General features: G+C 37.2%; 1 protein-coding gene across 2 annotated transcripts in view; it reads right to left on the reverse strand.

Annotated features, from left to right (window-relative positions):
• Positions 1 to 12,438, reverse strand: part of LOC126297616 (unconventional myosin-Va) — a 352,002-nt gene that overhangs the window by 5,742 nt on the left and 333,822 nt on the right. For both annotated transcript variants that reach the window (XM_049988630.1, XM_049988629.1), the window contains one exon: positions 2,235 to 2,357. In XM_049988630.1, the coding sequence (XP_049844587.1) occupies positions 2,235 to 2,357 (123 nt within the window). The remainder of the gene's footprint in view (positions 1 to 2,234; positions 2,358 to 12,438) is intronic.

Raw genomic sequence — 12,438 nt, forward strand, 5'->3', positions numbered from 1 at the left:
ACATATTCCATCACATAATCTTGCATAAAAGTATGATGTACTAAAGTGAGATGAAAGTAATGTGGACTAGCAGAAACAAGGCATGCAATAAAACTTCTTATCAAATTTGGAGCTTATAAGCAAAATAACACATGATGGGCAAAGCAAAAAGGATGCAAGAAACAGATTAGAACAGATATGGACAGTGTTCCTCACTCAAAGAAGTTTGATACCATCAATCATAATCCTCAATTGGATAAGAAATTTCTGAGAATGTATGTCTGGAGTACTCCATAGTATAGAAATGAGTCAGTTGCTGTGGGAAAATCTGAAGAAAAGAGAATCAAAGCATTTGAAATGTGGTGTTACAGAAGAATACTGAAAATTAAATGGATTCATAAGAAAAGAAATAGTGGTTCTCTGCAGAAATAGTGAGGAAAGAAGTATCTGGAAAGCAATTATCTGAAGAAGGAGCTGGATGATAGGACATGGAGTAACTTCCATGGTACTGGTGGGAGCCATAGGGAGCAAAAACTTCAACTTCAGGGGATACTGTTACAAATATAACCAAAAAAACAGATATAACCGAAAAATAGTTTAGGATGTTGAGTGTAAGATGAAGAGGTTGGCACAGTGGAGGGAGCCATCATGGGCTGCATCAAATCACTTAAAAGAGTGATGAAAGGGGGGAGGGGGAGAAAAAACTTAAAAAGACTGACTGGTAACGTAACCCATTAAAACTACAGCAGTAATACAAGACAATTATTTGCCAGGCAACACCACGGTGTATAAATTATCAGTTAATATCCACTTCTAGCTCAGGCTGTTCCAAAAAAGCCCCATGGAGCTGGAGTGCTGATTCCCAAACACATGGCCCATGTAGCGGCAACGGCAACAGCAACAGCAACAACTGATATAATGCAATTCCTAGTATTACAGTTAAAGACCAAAAATACATAATTATATACATCCTCTTACATAGTTACAGTTCTAGTTTGATATGTGCAGAACAGGCAGTTGGCTAGCATCTTTTAGTTGAAACAATCTTGATATTTGCTTGAAGAAATTTATTGAAACCACATAAAACCTAAATCAAAGTGACTAGATGAGGATTAGTCTCCATTCTCCTGTATATAAGGCCAATGTGTTAACAAAAATGCAACCCTGATGGGTTTATTCATAGTTTACAACATTGGTTTGTATATGAAATAACGTCTTTGCAATAATATACAAAGGAAAAGTCTAATGCTGCAATTTTAATTAAACACTAGTAGAGTACTCACCACATGCTAGTATGTGCAGTGCACATTTAACGTTCAATACGACAAGTACTTTTAAAGGGGTCTGCCATAACACATTCCAGCACCACCTCTTCAAAATTGCGTGTGTTAGTGGGCCTCATCTTGCCAGGTCCCTCGGTTCTTCTTTCTAATGAACCAGTCTCCCACATTAGTCAATAGAGGGAACTAAAAACTCATCATGACTGACAGCTGTTAGGAAATCATTCCTCATACAGCCTTTCAGCAGTGAGACCACTGGAATGTGCTCCCCCATACACAAGATGCCTGTCAGTGAGCTCTGCAAAACTGTACCTGTACTGCTCCATTGTATTGTACTGTGTGTGTCTCTGAATAGCACTGAGTAATGAACAGGTCTGTCATTGGTTCATAGACCATTCTGTCATGGGACAATGTAAATACAATGCATCAGAGCCATCTTACGGATAAGTAAAGTAAACAAAATCTGCATGATCACTTCCTAGTAATCAGGCACGTCGTCCTTGTTTCTTTGCAGGAATAAATGCACATGTAGATAAACAGCACAGTATGAGTAAACATCTATGCATGTTAGTTGTAAATAAGCTGGAAAACAGTAATGTTAGACAAAGCTATAGACAAGTTTACTCCCATATCTCCTTAAGCTGGCTTCTCTGACCCCAATTCCCTAACTCAAGTTGTTCAGTGGAGGATTCTCTATGTCCCGTTACAGTTTTGCATGCTCTTACAGGAAAACCCTGTATAATACTCAAATGAGTCACTAAAATGGTTACTACTTTAATCAAAATACAACTATAGCTCATGAGTCTTAACGAACATGTTCCTTCATAGCCCTTACAGTATCCAAATCAATTTTGAACATGAAAGCTTTACCTAAATATCACAATGGAAACTCTAGAAGTAATGTTTGCAATTTAAGAATTCTATTACAAATGACACCAATTTAAAACTGTGATACAATTAATTTTTGATACATACCTGAAACATTGAAAGTTTATCACACATATCACAGACACTCTGAACATCCTCATCCAGTTTACGAGCCTGTAGCAAGTGGGCAGCCTGAATTATAGGCTGTAAAGTATCTGGTACATTGGTGTCCTGGAACAAATGTGCTTATTAACTACACTGATCTATAAAAATTAACTAAAAACAAGAACTTGTGCTTTATTTCCAAAAATGTTATCATTTCTGTAAACCATGTACTAAAACAGCATAAATTATTTTCCATTATGTTTAGAGTATATGTAAAGCTAAAAACAAAGTCTTCTTCTGAAACAATGAATATTGCTTCATTTAAAATTATTAAGAGAACTCCAAACACCATGTTTTAGTCTGTGTTGGACAGCAAAATTGAATATATATCCACACATGGGATCTTAAATTTTCCATTTATAAAAAATTGGTACTAATATTTTAATCAAGTTATACCTCCCTTCACTAAGTGAACTTCTAGTGGTGATAATGTAATGACCCATTTTATACAACAACTTATGGAATACTAGTAAAAAGAAAGAGCTGTTTGCCATCCAATTTTGTTTTGCATTTTAATGTTCTGTGAACAGCGACCCATTAAAGAATGCAACACTTGTGATAAAGTGAAAGGATTAAAAACGAAATCATGACCCAGGGGGCAGAAAATTTAGGATTGGTCCTACGTGAAACTCGGTGCGCAGAAAACAGATTAACAATTTTTATGTCCCAGGGTCATCCTTGACTACTGTTCAGAGAAGTGTGCAGCACTGTAACACAAATCTGCAATGGGGTTCCCCAACAGATGAAGGCTTTTCTACTATAAAATTCTTCCCATTCCCTGCAGGCATACGTAAGTTCACTTCACTCTATCAGTAAATCACTGAAACTAATGAATAGCAGGAGACTGCTGTTCATATATGAATAGCAGGAAACTGCTGTTCATATATGAATAGCAGGAAACTGCTGTTCATATATGAATAGCAGGAAACTGCTGTTCATATATGAATACTTTTGTTAAGGCTGATCATGGTACAGTAATTTCTACTTACTGAAATGAATGGCTAGAGATGTCATATCAATATATTAGAAATATCTATGTTCTGTGGAAATAATACTGATATTCGTACAATGCTATTATATGGTCGATATTTTGATATCACTATTATATTGTCCCTGTATTTCCTCAACATACTGAGCTTTCATAATTATATTTGCTACATATTTTTACTGGGTACTGAATGTAAGAAATCGCAATTTTTTAGATATTCCTGTTGAATAGCTTTACAGAACAGGCAAGCACCTGAGCTCCACGATCTGCGATGAAACGTAGATGTTCAACACTTTGTTGCCTGACTGTAGTCTGATCATTCTTCACACATTTTCCACAGATGCTCATGACATTAGCACAGTAACAACCCACCTGCTTCACCATTTCTGGGATGCTTGTTGTTAGGTGGTGGGCTGTAACAGTCTACCCTATGCCAAAGGTACTTATGCCAGTGGATTTCCCGCATCAGTCCATGTCATTGCTATAATGATTTCCCATTCATCTCTGCTCCACTTATACACTTTCTTTTCAGCATTATGTACCCGCAGTCTCGTAGTGGGCAGTGGCCATAATGTTTTGGCTCATCATTGAATCAATAAAAACCACAGTTCTTAAGTGTAGTTGCATAAAAGAATATATTAATCAATCTTGACACTTATATATAATAGAAACTTCCACATGGGAAAAATATATTAAAAACAAAGATTCCAAGACTTACCAAGTGGGAAAACGCCGGCAGACAGGCACAAGAACAAAACACACAAACACACACACAGAATTACTAGCTTTCGCAACCGATGGTTGCTTCTTCAGGAAGGAGAGGGAAAGACGAAAGGATGTGGGTTTTAAGGGAGAGGGTAAGGAGTCATTCCAATCCCGGGAGCGGAAAGACTTCCCTTAGGGGGAAAAAAAAGGACAGGTGTACACTCGCGCGCGCGAGTGTACACACACACACACACACACACACACACACACACACACACACACACACACACACACACACACACACACACACACATCCGCACATACACAGACACAAGCAGACATATTTAGACTCTTTGCCTCTGGATGGGTATATGTGTGTGTGTGTGTGTGTGTGTGTGTGTGTGTGTGTGTGTGTGTGTGTGTGTGTGTGTGTGGGGGGGGGGGGGGGGGGGGGGTGTGTGCGCGCGCGCGAGCGAGTGTACACCTGTCCTTTTTTTCCCCCTAAGGGAAGTCTTTCCGCTCCTGGGATTGGAATGACTCCTTACCCTCTCTCTTAAAACCCACATCCTTTCGTCTTTCCCTCTCCTTCCTGAAGAAGCAACCATCGGTTGCGAAAGCTAGTAATTCTGTGTGTGTGTTTGTGTGTTTTGTTCTTGTGCCTGTCTACCGGCGTTTTCCCGCTTGGTAAGTCTTGGAATCTTTGTTTTTAAACTGCCCCATTTTACATCATTTTGATAAATGATATGATTCATACGATTTACGGAGCATTTAACCAACCAACCCCATCCACTTCCGGGTTGCAAGATATGGGCTGTGTGCTATAATGAAATGTAGGAGACCTCTGGCTGACTGAAAATATTTTAATTTCAATCTTTCTTTAATATGTGAAACACATTATATGCCCTTCTTCCAGCACTAAAAGTATTCTATCTAGTCTGCCATATGTCTTTTTTTCCCTTTTACTGTAAGCACATCTTTCTTGTGTCACTCAAATTCAATTTCTTTTCTACGTAACTGAACTCTCTGCCTGTAACAGACATTAAGGAAAGTAATTCCTTTTTGATATTTTTGTCATGTTCTGTTCAGAACCATGTATCTGATCACAAACCAGTTTCCAGTCTTATAACTCATTGTTTGTTGACAACTAGTTGCTACAACCGCAGGTCAAGTGACATTCCCTTTATATAATATGGACACACACTCAAGAGACACAATCTATCACAAACTGTTTTCAAAGAAAAAACATTACATATTTATATTGTCTGGAAAGTGTTATATTTAAAGAAAAATAATAATAGACTGATTTTATTATTATAATCTAACACTTGCATAACTGAACCATAATTTAACATGGGTGAAAAAGTAAATTGTTTTTAGTCACTTAAAATCAAACGCAAGAAACAGAATGCCAGCTAAATTTTAACTATTTTCAGTAATGTCACTTTTCTACTTTTCTTACTATATTTTTCATTCATTGACTACTGATAAGGTCCATAATATGCGATGTGGTAACCGCATATGTGAATCATACAATACTAAGATTCACATTAAAAACTGCATGTTACATTTAGAATTTACATTAAAAATTACATGTTTGGTTTAGCATACCACATTTTACAGAATTACTCTGCCTCATAATCACAGCTGTTTGTAATTAGGTTCTGTAGATACATCTCGAAAGAATTGTACAGTTGGCCTTTCACTGTGAAGGGTAGTTTATTATGCAGCTTTACACCAATATGCACCAATTTTCTGACTAACTCTATCTATATTCTTTCTGTTCCTTGTTCTGTAACAGCAGATAGAACTTCTCCAAGTTAAAGCTTCTTGCTACTTTTTCAGTGACTGGAGACATGCTATTAATACAGAGGAAAGATACAATTAGTATTTTTAGTCCTTTGAAATGTGGCTGACACGAGACACTATTTAGAGTGCCTGTAGATGTTTTCATTGCTTGTTCTTGCTACATAAACATTGTTTTTGTTGCACCAGAAGAAATGCCTCATTGGATATTTCCTTACATTAAGTAAGAGTGGAAGAAAGCATAATTTGAAGACTGGAGCTGTTTCCTCCTGATATAGGGTTTTAATTTGCATAGCAAGTAAATCACTAAATGACTCCTGATAACTTATGGCACAACTGCTCTTTTTACATCCATTTTCAATTGTGGGTCCAAAAAAAAATCCTAGTCATCTGACAGTTTCATATTAATTTACTTCTTCACTTGTTTCATGGAGATGAAGTACATAGGCTCAGTTTTGCTTTTATTTCTTACTAGCCACCCTGGTAATGCAGCCCATTGCTAAATATGTATTGGAATTGGATATACGTCCTTGCCTCCTCCTCGCACCTCTCTCCATCCCACCCCTACCCTGTCCACATCCTTCCCCCCCCCCCCCCCCCCCCCCCGCTCTCTCTCTCTCTCTCTCTCTCTCTATCTCTCTCTGACCTTGAGCCTTATTTACTGATATTGCAAACAAATTCTTAAATGGGAATTAAAGTTGCTTAATATGAGGGGTAAATCGGTTGGGACATTAATATATGGGGTATGAGAGAGACCTCTCCAGCTGCTGGACCTGTGAATATAGTTTCTTCTATGACAGTATTACTCTTTGTTTTAATCTATGGATGGGTGGGATTAGAAAGTTTCAGACAATTCAGATTCTCTAACAGTATCATAATCATAAGCCAGTACACCATATACACACACACACACACACACACACACACACACACACACACACGAAGTACATGCAGGTTTTCCTCTTCATTCTGATCCTGTCCTATGATGTAAACAACACATGGAAGCAAAAGTCTTTCGTGGAACCACATTAAAAGGATATTTGTGTTCTAATGTGAGTCTTATTGTTGGTAACCACGATGACATTATGGTAAATAATGCTTGTAACACAATATTGATTAAAACACTAAGTTGGCAATCTTCATAAATAGAGAACAATAGGCATGAAATCGTTGACGACATGGAGGTCACTCAGTACCGGGACATCCTGGGTGAAAAAGAGGGCAGAAATTGTCATGTTATGGAGCATCTTTAGGACAAATGTTTACATCAGCTCATACCAACCTAGGACTGAGCACCGAGTACAGATTTGCATGGCTGTTGATATACTTTTCGGGATGTGAGGTCGTGGTCCAAGAACTTTTCTGCTCCTTACGTTTCGTCCAGGACTGCGCTGGACGAAACGTAAGGAGCAGAAAAGTTCTTGGACCACGACCTTACATCCCGAAAAGTATATCAACAGCCATGTCACCCAGTCGTGAAAGCCTTCATTCTACAAACAGATTTCAATATTTCTTGTGGAAGTAATAATGATCTATGAAAGTCCATAAAAGAGACAGTCATCTTCAAAAGTAGCATTTATTTGTGAAACTGTGAAATTATATTAAAGTAGTTGTAATACAACACACGAGCAGAACGAAGGTTGCTAATAGACACACTAATGACAGACAAGGGTTATCACTGAGGCAGTGACTCAGCATCCTTGCCAATAATACAGGTGGCAATGACCCAACAACGAAAATCTTGCTTACCACACTAATTCTATATTACATGATCAATAACTTTGTGTATGGTCTGCATTTTCAGCTTTCTTACAAGGCTTACTGTGCATGAATACGATGCACTGTTTGCAGAAATCTATATGAAAATCAATGTTAAAGGTCGTGATGATATCAAAGAAAAATTTAAAATGCAGGAAATGTTGTGATATAGAATCGTTACTGATGGGAAAGCACTGAACTGACAGAATAGGATGTGTGTTAGAACCAACAGAAATGAATGTAAAAATCAGGAAAACGTAAAATATGGGAAATTAAAAATGGTTTTACTGTACATAATACTACAAGACAGACAGATTAAGCATTTTCACAAAAACACAGTTGCTGATACCAAATACTTATAAGCTACTAGCACCTACAAGCATGTGGCTTTCCAGTTTCATATCTGTTTCAATTATCTAAATACTCCTTTCAGGCCATGTACAACGTATCAAATTCAGTAATGGTTCTAGCTCTCACCCAACAGATAACATTATACAAAAAAGAAAATTGCATAAAACTACTCCATTTCTCTACGTTATTCAACAGAAACAGGTCATCCCTTTTAGAGTAACTGCTGCACTACCCAGTATGTTGGTAACTTTTTAGAGACCCTTGGGGAAAAAAAGGTTGATCTGTTAACTAAGGACATAAGTTCTACAACACAGCTAAATTAGTATTCAATAAAAAGAACATGATGAAAACTTGCACACAAAGTAATGTGTACAAAATCACCAGCAAAGACAGTGGTAAGATATGCAGTAGTTAGACAGGTAGACATGTTGTAATTAGTTTGTCGGAACACAAGGGCAGCTGGCAACAAGGGAAGACATCTTTAGAACGTCTTCTAAGAGAAAACCACGCATATGCTTTGCATTGTGACATTTTACATATTGTTACGAAAAGTAGGAATCTGACACTACTGGAAACATCTTAAACCAATGAACATGGCATAGAACACGAGCATAGTTTTAAACGACTGGACACAATTCCCTTGTTCATCTACATTAATTTAAGGTTCAGTTACGCAAATTTTACATTAAAATAGTAAAACAGATTTCTTATTTTTCTTGTTAAATTTAACAATTTTCATATAAGTATGCAATAACATTGGTGTAGATACACATCACTTATTTGTAGTTACAACATTCAGTAGTCACCTGATGATGACACAGAATGTCAAAAACTGGTTTGTGGATGAACGAACAACAGAAGCGGACACTCAGGAAGTTAATCCAACTTCCCATCAAGAAGCAGGATATCACTTGTATAAGCTATCCCCTCCAGCACAGATATTTCCATTTTTTTAGTCTCATTAGTAAGGACTCTACACTTATATCCCTATGGAACATATGAGTCATTCTTTCGCAGAAAATGCAGCATAATCACAACCTGGATTCTCAGTCAGTAAAAATGACTTTCACATTGGCCCCAAACACATATTCATCTACAAGACAGAATTTAGGGACCACAAGTTGTCGAAGACACAAGTAATGTCCACCATGACACCAACCACATACCTTCAGAAAGAAGACTGACAACTTAACTGCTCAATTTGTTGCATCTTTCAGTTACCTCACTTTGTGAAAGACAAATCGCCCCCATTCAGGTCACAAAAAGCTCTTTGACTAGCTATACTCAAATTAAGTATAATAATGTCAAGGTGCTGATTAACAAGATTATGTTGGTCTGCTTATAATTTTTGTCATTGGTCCCCTTGTTAAACACATGTGAAATTCTGAAGGATATACTCCCCTACTTAACCTTCTGTAAACAGTATACATTGTTGAACACCCACATATTTAATTCCGGGCAAATTAGATTTCAAATGGACCATGGGCCTGAAAGTGTGAAACAACCATGAATTTTACACGTAACACTAACATCAGTGAAATTAGCTGCCATACAATGCTTCCAAATTGATAGTCCAGGAAATATTACTTATAATTGTGCTCCATTTAATTTCCATACGTCTGGTTTTTGAAGTTGGAAAAGCTGCAGTAATCGTCAGTTTAAATGGCTTTTGTTTACTTCTTCACCGGAAAATTAATGGTGCACATTTACTTTTCACACCATATTCACTGTCATTTATATTCCAATGCATATTTTAATGATAAAAAGGTGCACCAAATGTATGTTTGAACAAAATCCGTAAAACAAATTCTATGAGGCAAGAAATATGAAGTTTTGTGGTGACAGAGAATCTTTTCTCGAAGCTTAATATCAATTCTTCTCTTAGCACCATGTGTCTGTACTTTCTATCGTATATTGTTAACTTCAAGTGTTAATTCTGTGCAAGATAACTGCATCAAGGAACTAGCACATTGTGATCACACTGCAGCACTTTTAAGCTTCAAATAATTTCACTTCATATTGAGGACACCTTGGAACTGCCAATGTCAACAGTGAGCTAATACTCACTGAAGAGGACAGTAAGCATTGTTGTGCAACAGGAGCAACTGATTTGTGCAGAATCTCATTCTTTTGAATGAAATAAATTGGGTGGGGACAGTAAATGATTTGCATTGTATATATAGGGAGAATAAATGGGGAAGTGATGCCACACATTTTTGAACCAATTCAAATGGGTTAACACCGTAGAACACTATTTACCTCGGGGTTAATGGAGTGGTGGCTGAGCAACTACCATAAGAAATCAGTAAAGCACATTGCAAATGAAACAATTATTAAAACACACTGCCACTATTCCTCACAAACAAAATTTTGGTTGATTATATGTTCTACACCTGATCCTGATACAAAAGTTTTAGTTTTGTGTGTGTGTGTGTGTGTGTGTGTGTGTGTGTGTGTGTGTGTGTGTGTGTGTGTGTGTGTGAGAGAGAGAGAGAGAGAGAGAGAGAGAGAGAGAGAGAGAATATTCTAACGTAATTATAGGGTAATTATATTTCTAATATACTTAATTCTGTATTACTTGAGAAGTTGAATATCATTTTATGATTTCATCTGGAGGCTATATTCATACAACTGTTTGTTCCAAACCCAGGAACACTCATGTTAAAGTGAATATTCTACTAAGTGGTTATAATTGAAGTTTAGCTACTACACATAGCAGTCCAATGTGGGTTGTAATTATCTTAAGGCAGAAAAATATGGTAGGCATGCTAATGCATTAATGTGGAAACAATTTACCCTGGGAAAATGAAAAAAGAAAGAAAGAAAGAACTGGTTCCAGTTTTCGCCACCAGGTGCAAATCTGGCTCTGTACATTGTATCTCGTCAATGTCTCCAGTGCTCATACTGAACATACTGCTTAAGCAGTGGTTAATAATAAAATCAACATTATGTCTTTCACATTTGTTTCACCTTTTCTGCACACGTGTGCCATTCCTAATCGATTACAAATGGAAACATTTCTATACAGAACGTTAAACTGAAACACTTTAAGCTGTCTAAATTTCCAGTTATTATTTCATTTGTGCAACCAGTTTCCATGCTACATTATGCCATCTTCAGGCCACCATGACTGGTGTGTAGGAAGAATCCCTCCTCTGGTCCAGTCAAAAAAGGGCCAGCATTCAGTGCTTAGTAACTGTAGATTTTGATCATCACTTGCTGACTGTTAGACAAACATGGACTTACAGAGCCATTTCTATACATCTTTCTTGCATTCACAGCACCACATTAGCATCTGGTTGACGAAACTTGAACCAGTTTTTTTTCCAGCATAAATTGGTTCTGCATTAATGGATTAGCATATCTACCAAGTTTCACTGTTATATGATAATTATAGCCCACAGTGGACCTCTGAGTGGTTGCACTATTATTATAACTACACAGTGTGTGGTTAGTTTAATGATCCTCAGCTTGTTGTTTAACAGATGTCTATATGGTGTTTGTGAAAGAACCGCAGATATGGTCGATAACTTGAATAAAATAACTTTGTAATAGACAGGCTGCAATGGTGTTTGAGAAAAAGCACATGAAGGGGGGGGGGGGGGGGGGCAGAGGCATTGTTGCTGGAATGCAGAAAGCCAAACTTGGTTAAATAAATAAGAAACAGGTGGCCCTCTAGAAAGGACTAAGGTCAGCTGGCAACTGATCCCTACCACTTGACTCAATGAAACATCAGTCACAAAGTTATTTTAATGAAAATGTATCTGGTACTGTTTTAAACTAAAAATATCCTTTACACCTGCACCGAGGTTTCTCAGAATACAACCCCATATGAAATTAATACTTCACAAATCTACTAAATTGCAAAGAAACAGGTGAATTACTCTGTTCCAAAATCGACTAGCTAATTGAATTAATCTGGACAAAAGAGGCAGTAACAGAGGAATGAGAGGTAGCTGCGATATCCCCATATATAAAAAAGAAATATAGGTCAGTGTATGACAGCTATATGGGTGTAGCACAACTAAAATTCTACAACAAGATCTCCTCAGATTGTCTACTAGAAGGAAAAAATAAAAAAAACTGACAACAGATATTGGAGAATACCAAGGTGGTTTTCAGACAGACAATCAACCACAGAACAGACTTATCTTAAAACAGGCATGTGAGAAAGTGAACTAATATGGCCAAGAATCATGTCTCCTCTTTGTAGACTTCAAGAAGGTTTATGATAGTATCCACACAATGAATCTGATTACAATCATGACAGAATTGGTGGGACTTTTAGAGAGATGTTTACATGACACAAAAGCTATGGTCACAGGTAATAAAATTACAAAGTACCCAAGCAAAAACAGGATTATGACAAAGAGATGGGTTAGCACCCGTCCTTTCCAATCTGGCACTTGAAATAGTAATTCCAGAGTTGAACAAGGAACTACAGGATGCTCAAATCAACAATTAAAATATTGGTTATCTGACCCCTGCTGCTGACTGTGCCTTAATAGCATGCACACAAGAAGAAGTGAAAAGCAGTATTCA

The sequence above is a fragment of the Schistocerca gregaria genome, chromosome X, assembly GCF_023897955.1.
Source record: "Schistocerca gregaria isolate iqSchGreg1 chromosome X, iqSchGreg1.2, whole genome shotgun sequence".
NCBI lineage: Eukaryota > Metazoa > Arthropoda > Insecta > Orthoptera > Acrididae > Schistocerca > Schistocerca gregaria.